Source organism: Phyllostomus discolor, chromosome 7 (assembly GCF_004126475.2).
Source record: "Phyllostomus discolor isolate MPI-MPIP mPhyDis1 chromosome 7, mPhyDis1.pri.v3, whole genome shotgun sequence".
In the NCBI taxonomy this organism is placed as follows: domain Eukaryota; kingdom Metazoa; phylum Chordata; class Mammalia; order Chiroptera; family Phyllostomidae; genus Phyllostomus; species Phyllostomus discolor.
The window spans coordinates 43,691,603-43,715,227 of NC_040909.2; the positions used below are offsets into that span (position 1 = coordinate 43,691,603).

At 38.9% G+C, this 23,625-nt stretch overlaps 1 protein-coding gene across 2 annotated transcripts in view; it reads right to left on the reverse strand.

The window, feature by feature from the left end:
- GRM7 (glutamate metabotropic receptor 7) overlaps positions 1–23,625 on the reverse strand; it is an 853,913-nt gene that overhangs the window by 57,745 nt on the left and 772,543 nt on the right. For both annotated transcript variants that reach the window (XM_028518977.2, XM_036030861.1), the window contains exon 9: positions 1,328–1,574. In XM_028518977.2, the coding sequence (XP_028374778.1) occupies positions 1,328–1,574 (247 nt within the window). The remainder of the gene's footprint in view (positions 1–1,327; positions 1,575–23,625) is intronic.

Below are 23,625 nucleotides of genomic sequence, written 5' to 3' on the forward strand. Positions count from 1 at the left end.
TGGAGATGGGCCAGATCACAGACCTCTGTATAATATTTGTCAGGATCAAACTTCATGTCTCCTGGTTTTTAAAGATCTCCCTCTTACTGCAGAGCATAAAGGATTACTTCAGAGTGTTTAGAATAAGAACTCTTTTTGCTTAGCAATAAACTTTTGGCTACAACAAAATTGGCTCATAACTGAAAAGTAGTATGTCACGAGTAACTTACTGGAAAACTGGAATCCCCCTCTACTTTAAAAACAGGAAGTTTCATGAACATTTGTATCTACTTATTCTATATGAAACTGATCAGAAATTTATAGAAAACAAATCCTAGAAGCCTCATTTTTAATCTGAAATTTACTCTTCTATAAATGTTAATAACATTAGCAATTGATGTAGTTAACCTCTGGATAAATTTTTTATGCCCATCTTCTTTGGAGTTATTTGCAGGGTCAAACAAAGGCTGCCCTGAGGTTACAGATATGCGATGTAGCATATCAAATCTGGCATTGAATATTTAATTCCACCTTTAATATTTAGTTTTTAGTTGAATGGAACTCTTCTGTAGTGCTGTGGTAGATGTCTTTGCTCTCTGGGGATGCTGTTACCGATGGTGTCTGGGCCTGTATGCTTGGATAAAAGTTTGCCAATGTTTTTGATTCTAGAACACTTGCTTAGTAAAGAATCATAACTTTCAGCCCTGGCTGATGTAGCTCAGTGGATTGAGCATGGGCTGCGAACCAAAGTGTCGCAGGTTCCATTCCCAGTCAGTGTACATGCCTGGGTTGCAGGCCATGACCCCCAGCAACCACACATTGACGTTTCTCTCTCTCTCTCTCTATCTCCCTCCCTTCTCTCTCTAAAAATAAATAAATAAAATCTTAAAAAAAAGAATCATAACTTTCTTTATACCTATGTTCCAGTGGAAAGAAGTTATGATTCCAAAATTCTTAAATATTTTAATTTCATTCCTACTGCTGAAGTTCAATCAGATGTCGAAGTTTTCTTAACAAGAAGTTGTCTTCCTAACAGGAAGGGGAAACAAAGGTGTTTATGTCAATGGGAGGGTTTGGGACCAAAGGACAAGGAACAAGGAGAAGGGGAGGTTTCTCATTTCTGAAGCAGTGCCTCTGAAAGCTTCTTCCAACAGGGCAAAAAAAAAAAAATGGTGGCAAGAATAAGGCAGAACTCTTAAGCACAAATGTCATTCATCTAGGCAACCTAGTCAGTTGTACCCAACACAAGAATGGTTACAGTATTTCTTCAAAGAAAGGCAAGCACACACCACGTTTCTGAGAGCTTCTGATGCAGGGTGGGAAGATGAAAGAAAGGAGAGTTACTTACTGTTTGGGTCTACGTTTTCACAGAGTTCTGTCTTTGCCTCACCGTTGGGTCTGTCACTAGGTTTGTGTGACAGCCGTGATGACATGGTGGCTGCTGTGACTACTGCCTTGAAACTTCGCTTCCGTTTCTGGACATTGAGTTCAGGGTGGAAAATGATGATGTACACTTTCGGCATGTATAGCATCCCCAGCGCCACTGATGCACTTAGGTTCATGGAGATTGTAAGTGTGGTAGTTTGTATGTAGAGCTAGGAGACACAACACACAAGACACTATTACAAATAAAATGACCGCAGAGGGAGTCTGAACACTTAACATGATGTAAAGAATGACTATGGCTAGGAGAGAAAGCATAGTAATCTTTAGGGGTTTCTGATAAAAAAAAAAGAAAGAAAGCAAGACAACATGATTCCAACAATTATTGGAGAGTTTATGCATATATATATTGTTTGAATGCCATGGGAGAACCCATGTACATGCTTGTCCTGGAGAAGTCTCCTACATAGAAATTCAGGATGAACCTAGAATCAGATTTGAGGTATCTTTAATCATAATGTCAATTGAATACAAAGATGTGAAGATCATAGATGTTTTTAACCTTGAATTGAGTAAGGAAAGCTTTTTTACCCTCCATACCTATGCAAAATTACCTCTTGATACACAGAGACCTTAGGTCTGGGACCTTATTTGAAAAGTCATTATTTCTCTTCTATAATTTTTCAAAAGGCTTCACCTTTACCATACCTACAAAGTAGTAAGTTGAGTTTCCCTGAAAAGTAATCCCTTCTTGTTTAATTCTGATTTTAAAAACATCAATGACAAGGGACTAAGAACTAGTGATATTGTCTTGTTCAGTATCTTTGCATTGTCAAATTGCTAATAGGGTGCAAAATATCCTCCTGGCATTTATGGTTATTTGTGGTTTGGATGTTGCCCATAGCTGTCCTTGTCTCCTTTTGCTTCCTTGAGAAATCAGTAGAGCAACTACTCACTGTTTAATGGGCTAAATCCTTGTTTTGCCTACATTTGAAAAGATGACAGTTGAAGGGTGAAGGGAAATATCAGATCAGTGAGGGAAAAACTACAGACAACTTGTCTTGGTCTAGCTGTGTTTATGAAGTTCCCTCTCGTGATCTAGAATCATCCCCAGCAATACATTTAGGCATATTTGTGTTTTATGTGATTTGTAAAGGCTAGATTAAATGCAAATTGAGGGATATGTTAATTAATTTGATTGTGGTAATTATTTTACAATGTATATGAAATCATTACATTGTATATCTTAACAAGTCATGTTATATAACCTAAATGGATACAATTTTTATTTGTCAATCACACCTCAATAAGGATAGAAATAAACAAATAGGTAGGTAGATAAATAAATTTAAAATATATTTTTTAAACAAGTGACTAGCTATGTTGACCTTCCATGATAGTGGAGAGCCTAGTTGCTTGAGAATGTATTGGTAATAGTTTTCTGAAACTATGCCTTGCATTGCTCTGAGGATAAAATCCCCATTGTTAATGGATTATACAAGGCCCCCTGTGGTCTGCCCCCATCTACTTTTGCAGACTAATTATCCACCACGGTCCCCCCACCTTCCTCCCAGAGCACCATCTATAGGGGCACTTCTGCAGGTCTTGAAGATGCTGGGCTCACTCAACCACAGAGCCTTCATACTTGCCCACCTGCACTTTTACTGTATTCTTGTTTTCCTCTATTTGGAATGTTCCTCTTGTGCTTCTTAGAACATCAGTGCAGGCTGCCTAAAGTCTAGGCCAGCTTGTTAACATACATACCCTCAAAACTGCAGTTTTCTTTACATCATTCATCCCTATTTGCAATTATCCTCCCACTACCCCAATCATTTGACCGTCTCTCTCCCCCACTAGGCCATAGGTTCTATGAAGACAGGAACCTATGTCTATGGTGCTGGCAAACAGTAGGTGCCTTAAGAAATATGTGATGAATGAGTTCATGTGTTTGTATGAAAGACACGTTTCCCTACCTATGACAGAATGGTCAAACAGCCTTTTCCCAAATATACTGCAAAAATTCCCATCAGACCTGCTGGCTGCCTGGACCTTTCTGATCTTATTTCTTCAAACTGAGGCCCAAGTGAAAAAAGTGAAAAAAGATGTTGCCATCTCATCTGGAGGAAATACAGTTTTACAGCACACATTTTGGATTTGTATGTCTCTGAATGGTTTAAAAGAGCTGCCAGCTGCTAACTGCATAGTACATAGGAATATAAACTAGGAGGACAAAACAATATTGAAGTAATGATCCTTTTGATTGTGAATTAGACTACCTTTTAAAAGCTCATCTTTTCCTATTAGAATAGCTTTAGACCAGGAGTGTCAAACTCATTTCCACTGGGGGCCACATCGGCCTCATGGTTGCCTTCAAAGGGCTGGATGTAATTTCAACTCCTTAACTTAGTCTTAACTATTAAGGAGTAGTTACATTATACAGTCCTAAAATTATTTCAGCCCTTTGAAGGCAACCACGAGGCTGATGTGGCCCCCAGTGAAAATGACTTTGACACCCCTGCTTTAGACTTTCAACTCCATTCTGCCCTCCCAGCTTATGCTGTTCATGGTTACAAGGCTTTGTGCACCTGGGTGATGTTGCTTCCTCCCCCTGTGGCCATGTGACCACTGCTGTCACTCTGCTAGTGAGAGCTTTGCAAGTGTGGATCAGCTCGCTGCAGGAAGGGGTAAACAGACAGCTGGGGTCTTGGGTGTTGCTCCTTTTTCTATGCTCAAAAACAAATTTTGCAGTTGAAGAAATCATTCACAATTTATTTTTGTTTGTTTATTGCTTATATGTAACTATAGATTATATATGCTATTCTATATATATTTGTGTATGTGCATATATTTCTTAACAAAAACTACTTAGCAATATAAGACTAAAAAAACTATAATATTCATTTTATGAACTGTTTCATTTCACTATTCTCAAACAAGAGCCCACTGAGAATTTGCTACTTTCTTTTGAAAATTTTGCAGTCTCTGGTGACATTTCAGAAGTATGTGAAAACCAACATGAATGTATTGACCAAATTCCTACTCCCCCAAATCCTCTTTATGTAATAACATAATGGTTAAAAATGAAAAGTTTAGCCCTGGCGGGGTGCCTCAGTTGATTGGAACATTATCCCACACACCATAAAGTTTGCAGGTTTGATTCCCAGTCAGGGCACATATGGGAGGCAACAGATCAATGTTTCTCTCTCACATTGATGTTCTCTCTCTCTCTCTCTCTCAAATCAATACGCATATCCTTGGGTAAGGATTAAAAAAAAATGAAGAGTTTAGAGCTAGCCTATCTGAGTTCAGCTATATTTGCTAGTTCCACGATCTTGTACTAATTACTTTGTTTCTTTGTGCCTCAGCTTCTGCATCTGTGAATGTGGGTGATAATGTTTGTATCTACCTCATGATACTGTCTTGGTGATTAACTAAATTACTGTCTGTAAAGTGCTTACATAGAACCTAGCAGAATGTAAGCACAGCAAGTCCTCATTTAATGTCATCGATAGGTTCTGTGACTAAGAGAAACAAAATATAACGAAACCAATTTTACCACAGGCTGACGGATATACACAAGAGTTAAGTTCCTAGGGCATCTTATCAGTATTATAACAGAACAACATTGAATGAAATGCTACTATTTGAGGACCTGCTATACTATAAAAGTACTGCAAAATAAGTATAAAGATATGAAGGATCCCCAGTTCACAGGGGTTCCTGAGGTACTGGTCAACAAGGATGCAACCCCATTAAGGTGCAGGAGGAAAACTAAGTAACACTTTCTTTGCTATTCAATGCGAGGCTCAGTGTTGAGATCTGAGTTTTTACCCCAGTATCTCCTTTAGTACATTCTTTTAACAAATGGAAACATATTTATTTTTAGTCTCATAGTTGTTCCAATGTTTTTTGTAAAATGCATAACCTGTTTCACCTTGAGTCTTTCACACCATTTTATTTTATTTTCTTTATAATTTCTTCAGAGATTCAAAGGCATTGGTGATTGTTATTGGACCCTTTCAGCAGAGCAGAGGACTCTTGCAGTGTTCTCCTGTGATCAAGCCTCTTCCCAGGGCTGGTCTTCAGCTGGTCCTGACCCCCTTCAGCTGTCGTCCCCCATGGAGAAATGTCTCCCTGCCTTGGTCAATTCCCCAAAGCCTAGGCCTGTGAGAGGGATGCAGACTGCCTTGGAGTTTCTGTACATTTTGGCAATTAAGTACTAATTTTACCATCAACCCAAATGAACTTCCAAATCCAGCTTCTGCTACTTGGTTGAATGTGGCTTTTCTAACATTCATCACATACAATCTGGTTTATATAACTAAAGAGCATTTAGGCAAGGGATTAGGAGTCAAGGGCTTTGTACAACATTCTAGAACAGTCATTTTCCTAAAGTCTGATGCATGGAATTCGTGGCTCTAAATATCTCCTCTGTCTCTAAGTTTACTTATTTATAAAATTAAGATAACAATAGTTTCTACCTTATATGGTAATGTTTTGAAGATATAATCAATTAGTATATGAAAAGTGCTTAGTAGAATGCTATAAAATGTTTGTTGCTAATATTTACTTTCTGCCTAATTTATTTTTTTTATTTGGTCATTGGGATGTAGATCTCAAGATAAGGTTTCCTCTGTACCTACTTTCATATATTTTGTACTTTTTACATATGTCTTATTGATTAACTGGGTTATAATGTCTAAAACAAAATACCTATTCATATTTTGTCTGATTGAAATGTACCAGCACATATACTATTAGAGTATACACACATTTATATACTTAATTCAATTCCAGGTAAAGCCCACCTGAATCTGTCCATGCATTTTCTCATCTTGGCCTGAAACATCATTGTCTGATAAAATGTGGGTTCATCATGAGATTCCAATGTTGCTTTGTAAGTAGTTCTGGCACTTAGGGTTAGTAGAGTTCTCTTTGTCTAACCTTCAATTGATAAGATACTAAAAAATCTGAAAACTTGTTAGATAGTACTCATGAACAAACTTTGAAATTTGCCAATTCTTCTGTGTAAGTTTCAGAATCAGTTTAGTTGAAGATTATCTTGAGAGATTTCCAGGTAAGCTCTTAATAGTTGCAACAGTGACAAGTTTTAAACTTTGAAAATCAGAATATTCTCATTACTGTCCAAAGAATAAAAAGAAAGAAGTAAAAAAATTTATAAGGTAGGTATATATATATTTTTTTTTCCTGATATATATATATATATATTAGGAAAAACCCAATTTCAGATTTTTTCATTTGTGAAAATGGTCTTGTAAGGTTGGAAGGTTGGAGTTGCTCAAGAAACCAGATGGATGCAGAGACCCAAGGAGCAGGGTTTATTAGCGGGGAATAAGAGGGAAAGTGCAGCCAACCCAGGGAGGTTGGGGAGTCAACCAAGGAAGGTTAAGACTTGCTCCGTTGTTCTTAGGGCAGGGTTTTGTTTTGTTTTGTTTTAGATTTTATTTATTTATTTTCAGAGAGGGAAGGGAGGGAGAAAGAGAGAGAGAGAAACATCAATGTGTGGTTGCTGGGGGTCATGGCCTGCAACCCAAGCATGTACCCTGACTGGGAATCGAACCTGTGACACTTTGGTTTGTAGCCCACGCTCAATCCACTGAGCTATGCCAGTCAGGGCTAGGGCAGGATTTTTAAGCGCAAAAACTGACCAAGTGTAACTGGCTGGGGTGTCAGAGTCTGATTGGCTAGAGCTGGTTGCTGGGTGCATTTTTGCTGATCATTGTTCTTGATGCATCTTATCTTCGGGTTAAAACTGCATTCTATTATGCCAGATAGGCTGACTCCGGACCCCAGTCTTAGCCAGGCATCTGTCTGTCCTGGGTAAGGTCGGCAGCAGTTTCCCAGGTAGGTAGTTTCCCATGGTATAGTTTTCTGCCTGGTGATTTTCCATTCCTCCCAGGCCTGCCTAGGTCTGTCAAGTCTCATCATTACTAATGATGTCTTTAATAAGTATGTACTATATTGAGCAGTTTTTCATGTCTATGAACCACCTGTATGTTCTCTTTGGAGAAGGGTCTATTCAGGTCCTTGCCCATATTTGAATTGGATTGTTTGTCTTTCTGGTTGAGTCATATGAGTTCTTTATCTATTTTGGAGATTTAACCCTTGTCTGATGTAGCATTGGTAAATATGTTCTCCCATATGGTTGGTTCCCTTTTCATTTTGATGATGGTTTCTTTAACCATGCAGAAGATTTTTAATTTGATGTAGTCCCATTTATTTATTTTTTCCTGTCATTTCTCTTGCCCTAGGAGATATATTGGCAAAAATATTGCTACATTCGGGTATCTAAAATTTTATTGCTCATGTTTTCCTCTAGGACTTTTATGGTATCATGGCTTATGTTTATGTCCTTTATGCATTTTGAGTTTATTATGCTATATGGTATAAGTTGGTGGTCTAGTTTCATTTTTTTGCATGTACCAGCTCAGTTCTCCTAACACCATTAATTGAAGAAGCTATTTTTACTTCATTGCGTGCTCATGCCACCTCTGTCAAATATTAATTGACCATAGAAATATGAATTTATTTTTCCTCGACATCACTAGCCATCAGAGAGATGCAAATTAAAATCACAGTGAGATATCACCCACAGCCATCAGAATGGTGATTACTCATAAATAACAAACAACAAGTACTGGCAGGGATGTAGAGAAAAGGGACCCCTAGTGCACTATTGGCAGGAATGTAGGCTGGTGCAGTCACTATGGAAAACAGTATGGAATTCCTCAAAATTCCTTTTGACCCAGAGATTCCACTGTTGAGAATATACCCTAGGAATTCCAAAACACCAATTCAAAAGAATTTGTGTACCCCGATGTCATAGTAGCACTATTTATAATTGCTAAGAGCTAGAAACAGCCTAAATGCCCATCAGTAGATGACTGGACTAAAAAAACTGTGGTACATTTATACAATGGAACGTATTATGCAGCAGAAAGAAAAAGGAGCTCCTATCCTTCGTGACAGCATGATTAGAACTGGAGACTATCATGCTAAGTGAAATAAGCCAGGCGGTGAAAGACAAATACCCTATGATCTCACTTATAAGAGGAATCTAATGAACAAAATAAACCAACAAGCAAAATAGAGCCAAAGACATGGAAACATGAAACAGACTGACAGTAGCCAGAGGGGAAGAGAGAGAAGGGTAATGGTGTAAAGAAGGGGAAGGTATCAGTCAAAGAACATGTAAGAATGACCCATTGACATGGGCAATGGTGTGGGGATTGACTGTGGGGGTGGGAGGTGGGCTGGGTGGAGGAGGCCAAAGGGGGAAAATGGGGACAACTGTAATAGAATGGCAATAATAAATAAAAGAGTATACTATAAAAATAAACCAATACTATATTTACACTAATGAATTACCACATTTAACTGTATAAAAGTTGATTGATTTTAGTTGCATATTCAGATAGACTATGTGAGACACTATACTTTCCCACTATCTGTGCATCTGTGCACTTATCCATTCACCACTTTTACTGAGATACTACCCAGTGACTACACTGGCCCAGGCTTTGGGCACACCACTGTGAAGATGGCAGGTATGATTTGCTTTGAAAATGCAAATTTATCCTGACAAGATTGATATGTTAGGAAACCGTCTGAGGACAACACAGAGTTCATGTTTGCAAACGGGTGATTTCTTCTACAAGAAACACTAGATGAACACAGTCAACTGCACCCAGCTGAACCCAGCTGTGTGGGAATGTACGAAACTCACACACACTCATGCTTCAAACATCTGCCAGCTTCCACAATTTCACAATGAAACACAAGCAGCAATACTTTTGGCACCTGCTTCCATAAGCAAAGTTCAGCTCTTTTTTTTAAGGCAAAGTGCCACACTTATGCTGATATTTATACATTTCTTAGCCATTTATGATGTATCAAACCATGCCACCACTTTTATTAGATTCATATTCTTTTTTTAAATATCACTGATGATGTTTTTGAATGTGTGTCCTTAACCCAGTTTCTCCCATAATTCCTGTGTTTATTGCATGATATCATATGGCATAGTGATTTTTAAAAATACACATCATATTACAGCAGAACTGACTGATTAGTAAATAGGATGTCCACCACAAAATATGTCCTTGTTAAATTCTGGTTGAGGAAAAGGTTCTACACTTGAAGCAAGTATTAAGTATGAGAAATATTCTTGGCATTCAACATTGTTTTAAGAAAGGCTCTTAGTGTTTCATTGTTGTTTTCATCAGCTGTTATTAGTGTGTTTCTGTTTCCTCATTTCTAGAGTGGAGAGAGCAGTGCCTATCAGGCTGTTGTTAGGTCAAATGGGCTCACCATTGTAAAATACATGTGAAGGTGCCCAGCATGCAGCAACCACTCAATCAGGGGAGGTAGTATCATTGATTTATATATGGGATATCACATAAAATAACTTGTTTTTTATGCTGTTATTTTTCATACAATCTTAATATATTTTAAAATGGTGATCTTACTTAAGGACTTCATTGAATCACAGTCTGTTTTATGGAATAACATCTTATTAAGTTTGCTTCTATTTTTTTTTGACAGTATATTCAAACCATTATTTTATCTATCATTGGCTATTTTCTGAGAAATAACCAATTTTGTGCATTCCTAAGTGACAGTTGAGAGTTGAGACAAGAAGGCTGTATGCAGTCTTTAGGTGGGATGGGAGAAGTTTCATAATTCTCTTGACATCCCAAATGTGTGAATTAAAAAACCAAATGTCTGATGCAGTCAAAGTGAAGAGAAAGAATATGTTCTTATTTGACAATTGCTTGGAATATTCATCTGACTATATTGAAATGAAAGTTCCTGGCAGTTAAGACCACTGTTTTCTCTCTTTATCCCCTGTACCTCTTGCTTCCTAATTAGAGTAGCCATATATGAGAAATAATAATGGTACATGGCTGGGAACATGACAGGATTTTGCAATTGGGACTTTCAATCATCCAGAGGGTCAACATACTGAAGGCTTTTGCTTAGTTATGAAATAACACATGATGATAAAAAGATTCAACACAATGATGAGTGGACATTTCTTGTATTCTCAGGGGGAGGGAGACTTGCCTCTTTTAGAAGGATAATGTAATGAAAAGAACAAGATCTTTGTTTTTAGAACTGATTTCAAATGTTGGCCTTGGCTTGTTGGTGGCTTTGGGATGCCACTTCAAGAGACAGAGTAGAAATTCAAACTCTAGCAATTTATTATTAGCATGCTTGATAGAAAATCCTATCTCATGCTACCACTATCATAGAACTTCCTGCTTTTAAAATTAGAGGAAATAAAGTGTGAAAAGTAGTTAGTATAGTGCCTGGTATATGGTGAGTGTTCAGGAAAAGCAAATCTTTATGAGGGTAGATGGTCTTCTGCAGATGATTTTCATGCTAGTCTGTTTACACCTATTTTTGAATAAGTGATATGTAAATAAATAGATGATACACATAAAGAGATACACACATCAAATATGATGAAACAAATTCTGTGGACAGATGTATGGCACAAAATAATAGATAGTAAAGAAAATCAGATAATTACTGGACAATACCTAGTTATACTTTGTTTTGTTTTTCTCATTTAGTATCTCCAGGCAGACATGTTAAGTCTACAGACAATTACATTATTTACTTGGATGGGAATAAGACAAGTGCTCCAAGTGAATGCAGATGAGTTTCTGGAACATGAGATAAGTGATTATGTCATTCCTGAAAACACCTACAGCTCAGTTCTTTGCTCACTTGACCAGAAGCCTGATGTTGTCTCTGTTCCCACAAAGCATAATCAGAGATGCTGTTATTCCAATTGACCACATCGTTGGGAAGTTGAGTGTTCCACTCCCCATGCTGCCCACCCTAATAAGCTGCAGGCCATTCTGATAGATAGCTCTTCTGGGCAAATACAAGCCCAGCCTACATATACCCACACTCAGAATTTCTTTCCTCCACCAGCCCTCGGACCTCTCCATTTTGATTTTATTTTTCTCCTTCAACTGCAAGGTAGAAGTTTTACTCTTATATGTAACTAATACTGGTGCTGTTTGCCCTGTTGTGTTATTTAAAAGGCTGTTTGCCATTCCTGCTGGTTAGAGAGCACACAAATGTTAGGTCTCTGCATTTAGTGATTTAACATACAAAAGCAAATCATTTCCCTCTCCCTCAGCATGCAGCTTGGAGAGACACACTTCTGCCAGATTCCATGGGTTCCCTTTGAATCCTTGACCATATTCATCAAGATTGAACCTAACAGCTTTTTTTTGTAGGAGGCAATGTCAGATTCTGTCTTATAATGTGAAAATGCTGGCTTGTTCCTCACTGGGGAATATACAAGGTCATATGCAATGATATTCTGTATTACTTTGCAAGTAAACCAATGGATTAAAAAGTCTGAACTTATTCTGTTTCTAAACTTGTCATGTGAAATATTAAATATATATGAGAGCAAAGCTGTCTAATTATGCCAACTTTTAAAGTTATCTTTGTAGTTCTAATAAATATAAAAAGACAATAATCAAATGAAAATATTGAGGTCAAATTAATGGCTAAAAGAAACAGTCTTTGTGTTTCTTGGGCATATTCATTGTGTTTTAATGTGCACTTATATTTATTAAAACTGGATCCAAGAGTGTCATTGATAAGAAGACAATGTCAAATTCTTACAAAAAGAAAATCTGGTCTTATTTCAGGTTTCAAAGCCATTGAGAAAGGCTTTCTGATGAAATTTGTCAGGATTTAATCATCATAATCATCCAGCTTTCTCTTTTCAATGACTAGCTTGGCTATTAGTTTTTCTGACCTTACTCTATTTCTTTTGTTCTGTATCTTTCCCATGTTAGCACTGAGCAGTGGTAGCCCTCTTCCTATCCTTCAGATTCTTCCTTTTCCCTTGCATGAGCTAATACTTTTCCTTATATGGTCTTTGCTTCCCTACTTTTCTACTACTACTGGTGCATCCATATTTGCATGGATGGAGGCAGCTCCCCTAACCTCTGCCTTGACTACATAGGGTGCTGTGGCACCCATTAGTCAATGTACTGAGTGATGTCCCTGGCTGAAGGGCAAACCACATCAACAGCTGGTCACTAGCTGGTTGACTTGTCCATCCAGTGGTACCTGAGCTTGACTCTTCATGAAGACCCAAAGCTGTATAGTGGTTTATGCCCAAAAGGAGTAAATAACTGCAATGGGCCTCCCCAGGGAATTGTAGAAACATAGTCATTTAGCCTATACCCCTACATGGGACAACGAGGGCTCTAAGATTGGGTAGGGAAACAACACCCATTCTGCCAGGAGAGAAAGAAAGAGATGGCATGACCCTGGCCAAGCAATAGGGGCTGAGTGGGTCACAGTTTTGCCTCCATCATAAGATCCATTTTTCTTTCATCTATGTTTCCTTGGTCTTGAGTCAAGGGTCTTAAAAGTACCACTTTCTACCTACTTACTCTCAAGGGCCTGCAGTCTGGCTTCTATTTTACCTCCTTTGAGTCTGTCCTTTAAACATTCCTAAACTCTTTGCCAGATCTGAGAAATATTTTCTGGGTCTCATTTCTCTAAAACTCAATGCTAAGAACAATACGACAATGGTGGGGTTCCAGCTGTACTTCTGCAGTAGCTCAACTTTCCATCATATTTTGGATGAAGATAAAGGACTTCACATAGCCAAGGAACTGCAGTGTCCACCTTCTGCCTCCCTTCACTTTCTCTAAGTCTTTCAAATGAACAAGGTTCTGCCTATTCTCAAGGCTTTTGCCTATCTGTTCCCCCTGCCTTAGATGCTCTTCGCACTCACTTTACCTGGCTATCTCCTACCTGGCTTTCGGGTCTCAACCCCACTTCTTCAGCGAGAGCTTCTCTGACCCTCAAGTGTACAAGTATATTATACCCCATTCTCTTGCTTGCTGATAAAACAAATGATTTCCCTTCATTACCTTAATCACAATTTGTGATTGTTTATTTGAGTGTTTATTTAACAAATATCCCTTCACTAGACTCTTCCCATGTGGGATTTACTTGAGACAGCTCCTGGAACACAGTAAATTCTTAATTCATACTAGCTGAACAGGTGAATGAATACAACCTGGGAAACAAATTGTGCAGCCAAGAGCAGTAGAATGTTTGACACATGCACTAGAATAATAGTCAGGAGCTTTGGGTTTGGATGAAGGCCCTGCCACTTGCTGACAACTGTGCAATCTTGTGCACCCCACTTATCCTTTTTCAGCCTGGATGTTGATACTTACAAAATCAAGTGAGTAATAGCATCTACCTCACAGAGCTTTGGCAAGGAAGAAATGGCTTGTAAGTGGGCCATACTTCTTAAAATCTAAAGCCCTGGTCAAAATGCTTTGCTGGTAACATTCATGTCTGTGCAGCACCTGACAGTGTAGCTATGTTCTTTAGCTCTGAACAATCATAATTTTCTTCCATTTTCCAGGACTTGCTCCTCCAGCCATTTAATTGGCTTCTCTTCTTTCTCCAGCCCCGTGACTGGGACACTCCTCTAGCCCAGTCATAGCATTCAGAAGCAATAAGCAAAGGTGACAAAATGCAAACATAAATAATCCTATTTTGGTACAGACCACAGTATTTTGTGGATATCAGCACACCAGCCTCTTTCATGTCCCTCAAATATGTCACATTCTCTTCTGCCACAGGTCCTTTGCATATGATTTTCCCTTTCCCTGGAACGTTCCCTTGACCCATCAACCTTGATAACCAAGACTAGGTAAAACAACCCTGTTATGAGCACTCTGAGCAATCATGATTCATATTTAAACATGTGTGTGTGTTTGATTTGTATCTATTTCCCCCACGAGGATGCATGTCCATTTAGCTCACTGTTTTATTCCCAAAGCCTAGTACTATGGGTGGCAAATACATGGGACTTAACTGATACTTTTAAGGAAGAATTTAGGCACACAGAAATTCCATTTGCAGTCTTTGGCTTGATCCCTGACATTATCCCAGAGAACAAAGTCAGAAGGGTATCTGATATGAAGTACTAAAAGTGTGATGTTCCCATGAATTTACATTCCCTGTCAGAGTACTTCCTCACCTGGGGGTTGCCACCTGTGTTTCCTAATCCCTCTTTCCTGTGCTCATTAAACATAAAGCACACCCTGAAATAAAAATAGAAAGGAATAAGCGCTGCCCCCTTTAAAGATAAGGGGGCTTTTCATTCAAAACCCTTAAGCCACTACCCAGGTTAGCACCTAATTATCTCCTCAATGGAAAAAAAAAATAGTTGCCATGATGACTCAGTGAAGAGTTCAGGGTGTTTATTTATTTTTTTAACAAAAAGTTTCTGACTTTGACTTAACTGAGACCATATATTCATTTTGTTTTGCAATTCTCATCTTTCCAGGCATTTTTGGAATCATCAATAAATATATCACTTTCAAAAACTTCACCTTCTTTAGGAAGTGTGATGGCTCAGACCATGGTAATAGCAATGAAGAGGGCAGCAGGGGACAGATGAGAGAAATATTAGGAAGTGGTAATGACCAGTGGATGGATGGGAAGGGAAGGAGTCAGGGTAAGAGAGGAACCAAGGGATCATTCTCTACATTCTACTTCCTTTTATGTAATCCCCAGCATATTATCCAAAATCACATCATCATTGTACAAAATCCAAAGTGAGATTGAGCTTTTCTTAAAAAAAAAAAAAATGTTTCCACCACTCCCCAAGCAAGGGTGAACTGGCTAAAAATCTTTGCAAGCAAATGAATTGATATTAGCACAGCTGGACCCTGGGCCTTCTAGAGTGGTAGGCTCAGAAATTTATACCAGCTTCACCTCCTCTAAACCAGGAAGTCCTGATTCTAATCTAGCTATGACCACACAAAGCCAATTCTTCATCATTATTTACTTTTATTGATGAGATTTTTTCTCTTCAGACCTCTACTCTGTATTTATTATTTGCAATTCCTAAACTACTCTTCTTTAAAAATAAATCCACTTTCTCAAAAAAGTACAAAATAGATCCATAAATTGGTTAAGTAATAAGCATCTGAGTAAATTGCTGTCTCTCCACACCCAGAAAATATTTGGTTTATGAATATAGTTCTTATAATTTAAGAAGAACATTCTCAGGTAAAAGTCTGTTGTTTCCTCTGACTCTTGAAATGAAACCACATCAAAGTTTGATATAATTTATAAGAAAAATGAATGAATGTCTTAAAACAATTTTAAAGGTGCATCCTCTATTCAGCCTTGGCTTACGGCATCACCAGACATTTTTTATGGCAACAAAGATAAAACAGAGAGGTCTTCTCTCTGGTGCGCTTAGTGATGTCTCCAAAGTTTTCAGGTGCACACATCAGAGAACAATACAGAAGAAGGTTCTGAGAAGGTTATTCTCCTTTTCATGGAACTGGATGTTTATTTTCTTTAACATAGGGACTATCATATTTGCCAACCTCATAAGGCAGCTGAAACAAACGGGCATCTCACATGACATTGAAAATGGAGCTTTCTCTCCAAAGCCTGCCTCTCCACTAATTTTCTGTTTTGCAGGCACTATTACCTCCAGCTAGCTGGTTGCACAAAATGGAACATCAAGGGTTATTCTTTAATGCTTTCATTCCGTCCAGTTTTACCCTTTCTATCCAGTGTGTTACTAAGCTGAAATAATTTGTAAAATATTTCTTTTCTCAATGCCTACACCTTAGTCTTTAATACATTTAACCAGTTAATACACAGAACAGACGATAATGGCTACCATTTGTAAATTCTCAATTTTAGCTATTATTATTACAATTATTATTATTCACTTAACATTGTTCTTGGGATGCTATAGTAGCATCCTAACTGCTTCATACATTTTTGCCTCCTTCTAAACAATTCTGTACAGAACCACCAGAATGGTCTTTATAAAAATTCAAATCAGATCACATGGTCTCCTGTAAAACAGCTTTCAAAGACTTCCCATTACCCTAGAGTTCCTGGCCTAGCTATATTTCCAACTTCCCAGACAGCTGCTGTTGAATATAATACATATATACTGTCATTCTTGTATGTTCTCAACCCATATCCAGCAAATGGCCTTAACACACTATTCTCTTTGTCCAGGATGTTTTTCATTTTGCCCTGAGTTCTCTACCCAACTAAGACCTAACTCATCTTATAGGTTCAACCTCCATGCATTTCCTCTGACAGAATTCATGTGACTATACAGCTACACCACTTTGCATTTCCTCCTCCCATGATGCTGTTGCATAGCAGCCTGCTTTTTTCATTCATAGTACAGGTTACCATCAGTGATGATTTATCTCAATGCTTAATCTCCTACTAGAATTCAGGCTTTTTGATGACAGGGATACTCCTACCACAAAGGACAACTTCAAAATATTTTTTTTAATAAATAAAGGAGAACAATTTTGAAAAAATAATTCTAAAGTAAGGTACAAATATAAGCATCCTCATGTGTGATACTGACTTTCTCTTTGAGATGTAGGTATATTTGGGGTAGATTTGGGTTTTTAGATTGAATACACTTAGAGACTTTTAACTCAAAATTTTCAATGTCCAGAAGGGTCACATGAGTTGTGCAGGGTCACCATAATTGGGGACAAAAGCTAAGATGTAAGTTGGGATTTTTTTTTCATTTTACTATAGTGATAAGCATATTCAACTAAAAAGCCTATTTAATAAAAGACTATCTCATAGAACTATTTATTTTTTTATTCTCTAAGACTTTAACTGCTAATGGTTGAAAAAGAAAAACAAAACAAAAAACCCAACTCTAAGTATTTCTAAAGGGAACTGACAGAAAATTCCCATTTTTTACCATGAACTGCATGTTTGTGTGTTTTTATATTTAAGTCCATATTTCCTACTAAGAATAACAAGCAAACATTCTCTGTCTTTGATTCAAACTATGTCCAGTTTCCTTGCCAAATGAAGCTTCTTGTCAAGAGGATGGATGCAGTGTTGCTATTCTTCACCCAACTGTGCCCACAGCACCCAGGCCAATGCCCCAGTTGCTAAAAGTTGTGCTGGGGCAGGCAGGAAAAAAAGGATGAAAAATAAGCAATATGCAAATAGTTGTATATATATTAGCTGTATATTAACTGAAGCATGAACAGTTTACAATGTCTGGTGGTTCTGCCATGTGTTTATGATAGGATGACTGACTGATATGAGAAGGTTAAGAGTAGACCAAGGAAACTAGGAACAGAGGGAGAAGGGAATGAAGCCACATTAGGATGGTAAATTAGAATTCTTTGATTTTCAAGAGATCATTGAATGCTCTAGTATCTTTGTTGTTCGTGTGTGTGTTCATGGTAGGACAGGACTCCTCCCTCCTTTCACTTTCTAGTTGTTTAGCTTATATATAAGATGGAGTATATGAAGGACATTTGGCAATTCCTCTCCAAGCAGAGTCTATTTGTGCATAATAATGATTGAAGAGATATGCTGAAGGGAGACCCAACCCTGCAGTGGGAGAGGTGTGATCCCTTTATGGACATATGAAATGGATCTGAAGCATGGACTGTCCATATCAGAAGATGTGGACCAAGAGCTGCCATTCTGGGAAAGTGAGCCAAGGCTATTAGACCAAAGGTGACATATTCCCAATGACCACAATGGAGAGTTGGCTTGAGAGTGGAAATGCCTCTACCTGTCAAGGAGTTGAGGGAATCAGTTGACTAGTGGTTAGGAAACTCTGCTTGGGTTGGGAAATGTGGCTGTAATTTAACTGGCTGGCTGATTATGGGGTGCTTAATAATGAACAATCCTACTTTTTCCTTCCACTATGAAACTACAATATGGGGGTTATACCCATTAGTGATGTTTCAGGACAAGCTTCCTTGACCTTATCATCAGAAAAGCAATGATCTTTGTGTTAAGACTTGGGGCTAACAGAACAGATATATTAATGATCTAGGAATGAGATTATTGGACTCAGGTGTAGGGCACCTGAGTTTTAGTTTCTGCTCTGCCAGTTAATGATTGCAGAATATGGACAAGGCCATTCTAAATACATTTGTGACAATGTACTGCTATTTTACCTTTGAACCCCAGAAATATGTGTCTATTTTCCCAAGCAAACATTTTTTCATAAAACCAATAGTCTTAATGCCATGCCATGGATTGAGGAAAGTTAAGCAATAACTTAAAGATAATTAGAATTTTGAAATAACTGGTATATTCACAATGTATAAAAGTGATCAATGATTATATGACAATTACTTTATGAGCATTATAAACAATTAGTCATGGATAACATTGGCAATGAATAAAAGAACCACAAACCATCTATCCCTTGGGTCTCTGTTTCTATGGATTTATTTTTGTTTTGTTTTCAGATTCCACATAACAAGTGAAACCATAAAGTATTTGCCTTTCCATGCCTGACTTATTTTACATAGCATTGTGGAGGGGATATAGGTGAAACGGGGAAGGGGAACATAGTCAATAACACTGTGGTAAGTTTACAGGGTGACAGATGATTACTAGAATTAGTGGGGTGATTATATTGTATAGTATAAAAATGTCAAATCTCTACATTGTACACCTGAAATTAATGTAACTAATATAAGCATGTATACCAACTATAGTTAAATTAAAAAATACATTTTAAAAATACCATGAGAAGCAGGGGCTTCTGGATGTCATGCTGTACCACACAGTGACATTCCCCTTCAGGACAGAAGGAGTTCCTTCCTCTGGTGCTGGGGACATCAGCAGCTACAGCTCTTAGCTAGAGGTCTTTTTGGGAACTGCCTGGGCTGAAGAGACTCATATTGCTAAGGTTCTACCCCCTTCCCTGGGGCAGTACCCCAAAAAATCACTGGGAGATGCTGTTGTATGAAGACTCAGCCCCTTGCCCCAGGAGGGGACAGCCATGAAGGGTAGCTTTAATGCTCCTCAAGGGCATCAGCTCAGCCCTTGAGTGTGTATCACAGCCCAACTTCTGTTTGGCCCAGTCTTTTTCTTCCTTTTGTACCTATTGGAGTTAATACCAAGGGTAGCCCAAAAAACCTGCACTTGTGCTTCTCTGAGGCCAATCTGAGACTTGGCATATCACTTACAACTCTTATGAGCATATCCGTTCCAATCAAGATCAAGAACATTTTCAGTACAACTTTTTTTTCAGTGTTAGGATATTTATTACTATAATTTGTTTTTAAAATTATATTTAATTGATTATGCTATCACAGTTGTCCCAATTTTTCCCCCTTTGTACCCCTCCACCCAACAGTCCCAACTCCCTCAGGCAATTCCCATACCACTGTTCATGTCCGTGGGTCATGTGTATAAGTTCTTTGGCTGCTCCATTTCCCATATTGTACTTTACATCCCCATGGCTATTCTATAACTACCTATTTGTACATCTTAACCCCTTCACCTCTTCACCCGTTCCCCCCACACCCTTCTCCCATTTGGAAACCATTAAAATGCTTTCCATATCCATGATTCTGTCTCTGTTCTTGTTTGCTTAGTTTGTTTTTTTTAGATTCCATTACTAATAGATATGTATTTCTTGCCATTTTATAGTTCATAGCTTTGATCATCCCTTTATTAAATAAGTCTTTTTAACATTTCATATAATAATGGTCTGGTGATGATGAACTCCTTTAACTTTACCTTATCTTGGAAGCACTTTATCAGCCCTTAGAATCTAAATAGCTTTTCTAGGTAGAGGAATCTTGGCTGTGGTTCTCCACTTTTCATGATTCTGAGTATTTTTTGCCAATTGCTTCTAGCCTGAAAAAGTTTTTTAAGAAATCAGCTGATTGTCTTATGGGAATGCCTCTGCAGGTAACTAATTGCTTTTCTCTTGGTACTTTTAAGATTCTCTCTTTATCTTTAATTTTTGACATTTTAATTGATGTATCTTGATGTGGGCCTCTTTATGTCCATCTTGTTTGGGACTCTCTGTGTTTCTTGGACCTGCATGTATATTTCCTTCATCAAATTAGGGAACTTTTTTCATTATTTTTTTCATATAGGTTTCCTATGTCTTGCTCTTTCTCTTCTCCTTCTGGTACTCCTATGATGTGGATGTTGGAACACTTGAAATTGTCCCAGAGATTCCTTATATTGTCCTCATTTTTTTTATTATTTTTTCTTCTTATTGGTCTAATTCATTGTTTTTTTGTTTCCTTATGTTTCTACATTGATGTGATATTTGGCTTTGTCCACTCTACTATTGATTCGCTGTAAATTTTTTTTTATTTCAGTTAGTGTATCCTTCATTTCTGGCTGAATCTTTTTTATGATGTTGAGGTCCTAGCTAAGTTCTGTGAGCATCCTTACAACAAGTGTTTTGAAATCTACATATGATAGATGGCTTATCTTCATCTTGTTTAGTTCTTTTTCTGGAGTTTTGATCTGTTTTTTCATTTGAGTCACATTTCTTTGTCTTCTCCTTTTGGCAGCCTCCTTGTGTATCAGGTAGAGACGCTATGACTCCCTATCTTGGACATGTCCTAAAGTAGTAGGTGTCCTGTAGGGGCCAGTGGCACAGTCTCCCCTATTACCCAAGCTGGGTACTTAAGGCACACCCTCCTCTTGTAGTTGAGACTTGTTTGCTATTGATAGGTCAATGGGAAGGATTTACCCATACCAGTCAGCTGCAAGCACTGGGTATGACCACTGACCACCAACCCCATCCTCCATGGAGGATCAGCTGTGCAGTGGCAGGGTGGTTGTTGGGAACCACCCTGCCCGGTGTCAGAAGCTGTAACCCCTGCCTAGGCTAAGGCTAAGGGAATGCCCTTGGAACCATAAGCCAGCAAGGAGACAAAAGCTTATCTCCCTGGCAGGAGCACTGCTTCTGCTGCTTCATTCATAACTGAACCCCAAAGCTTGGTCAGTTAGCCAAAGACAGGTAAGATTCCCCAAGGGGGGAACAATCTAAGACAGGCATGATCACATGGGAGGCCCCCAAAAGAAGGACTTTGGGGGCTACAGCAAAAGGGGGTGACGAACCCTCACTCCTCAGCTTTGACATAGCCTGAGTCCTCATCGTCTGGGAGAAAATCTCCTTATCTCTTGGCTGCCTTACTTTCCTTGCTCCACCTAAGCCTGAAACAATGACAGGGTGGTGCAGCTCTGTGCTGAAAGGGCGGGTTCCCCGGGTGATCAGGCCTAAGAAAGAATATGTAAAATCCTGTGAAACCTTCTTTGTTTAGAATGCTCTCCGTTGAATGAGAAGGGTCCAAGGAGGAAGTTAGTTTGTTCCTTAAAAGTCTTATAGCTCAGCCTTGGCTGGCATAGCTCAGTGGATTGAACACGGGCCATGAACCAATGTTGCAGGTTCGATTCCCAGTCAGGGTACATGCCTGGGTTTCAGGCCATGACCCCCAGCAACCACACATTGATGTTTTTCTCTCTCTCTCTTTCTCCCTCCCTTCCCTCTCTAAGAAATAAATAAAATCTTAAAAAAAAAAAAGTCTTACAGCTCTTTGACCCTGACTCAAAATAGACCTGCAGAGTTCCTTGTTATCTATTGTTCCTTACTTCCTAGCAATGAGTAATGAGCTTTTACCTGAATTCTTATGCAAACGAAGCCAATAAAAAGCCTTTCTGGAGGGGAAACGGTGCGCTCTCCCCACCAGGGAGGGTGGCCTAGTGGCGCGCGCTCCCCACGTGAGGAGTGGCCATGGCACCCTCCAGGAGAGAGGGTGGCCAAGGCGCTCCCCACGTGAGGAGTGGCCTTGCTGTTCCTATTCCCCCACAGGACCTGATTGTCTCTGTGTATGTTTTTCTCGCATTTCAACAAGCCATCCGCAGTGTTCCGTGATCACTGCTGGCCCGTGGACCCACACACCAGGCGGTGATGCTCTGATATGGTATGTAGCTGTTCATTGAGTACAGAGGCTCAAGGTTTTCCCAGGTGTTGCAGGCCAAGGTCAGCTATCACCTGTGTTCTGCCCAATTATTCTGTAGTTCATCCACCCAGATGAACTACAGAGTAATCTGAGAGGGCTGCTACTTGTGCTGGGCTTGGAAATTCCCAGGTGAGGCGAAGCTGTGAATCTAGGCTGGCTGCTGCTAGTGCCAGACCTGTGGCACCTTAGCAAGAGCTACAAGGGCTGGAGGCTCACTGAAGCCAACTGTGGCTTGTTGGAGAGGATTTAGGAAGATGTGAAGTATGAGCCAAGACAAGTCATTCGTATTGAAAAGCTAGTGTTAACAGCTTGAGCAGGCCGATAATTTGGGTGGGGTGGAATCACCCTCAGACTCAGGGAATCACCAGGCCTGGGAAAACAGTGTGAGCCAGGTTGATGGAATCTTAGATATAGCACCCACCTGCTGGCTCTGTGGCCCTGTGGGGGGGTGGTTTCAGAAAAGGATCAATAGTTTCTGCCTACCATTCTGTCTGGGAGAAAGCTGTTCCCTAGCTCTTGCCCTGATATCAGACACTTCAATTCCTCCCCTATGTCATTGGAGCTTTTCATGCTGCTAGCTGGTGCTGGAGCTCAGAGGGAATGAGCCTGGGTAAGTCCATGTGCAGGTTCTTTAAGAGGAATTCTTGAGAATCCAGCATTTTTGTCCACCAACTCAATCCCCTCTGATTTTTGCAGTCAGAAGTTATGGGAACTTATCTTCCTGGCACTGCAATGCTGGGCTGGAGGGCATGGTGTGGGTTTTGAACCTCTTGCTCCCAAGATATTCGTCTTGAATTTTTATCTTCCTCACATAAGTATGGGACCAGCCTGTTCCTTATCTCCACATCTCTGTCCCATCCTACCAGTCTGGCTGGATGCAGTTTCTCTAATTCCATAGTTCTTGGACTTCCATTAAATTAGATTTCTGATGGTTCTGAGTGGTTTTTCTATAGTTTAGTTGTACTTGTTCTATAACTCCTGTTGCAGCACAAAAACTCAAAGGTCAACTGAGCATCTTATGACTTTCATAGAATGTGTCAGGCAAATCAGCATATCTCAGACAAAATGTATCTTCCCCCAGGACTTGTTTCTATAAATCAAAACTTTTTTTTTCACTTCTCTTATACAATAGATACCTTTCCCCGAAATTTTATTTTTAAACCATTTAAATTTTGAGAAACTTTGAGGACAGAAAACCTCTGTACCATCATTATTTAGACCCACCCTTGCTGATATCTCACTACGTTGTTTTCTTCTTTTTGTTAAGTGATTTTAAAGTTATATACATTATAGAGGTGTGGAAAAAGTAGGTTTACAGTTGGGAGTATGTGAAACACAGAATTTATTCTTGTGTTATTATTTATTAATTGTATTATTTTCCCATACAAACAACTGTAAATATATTTTT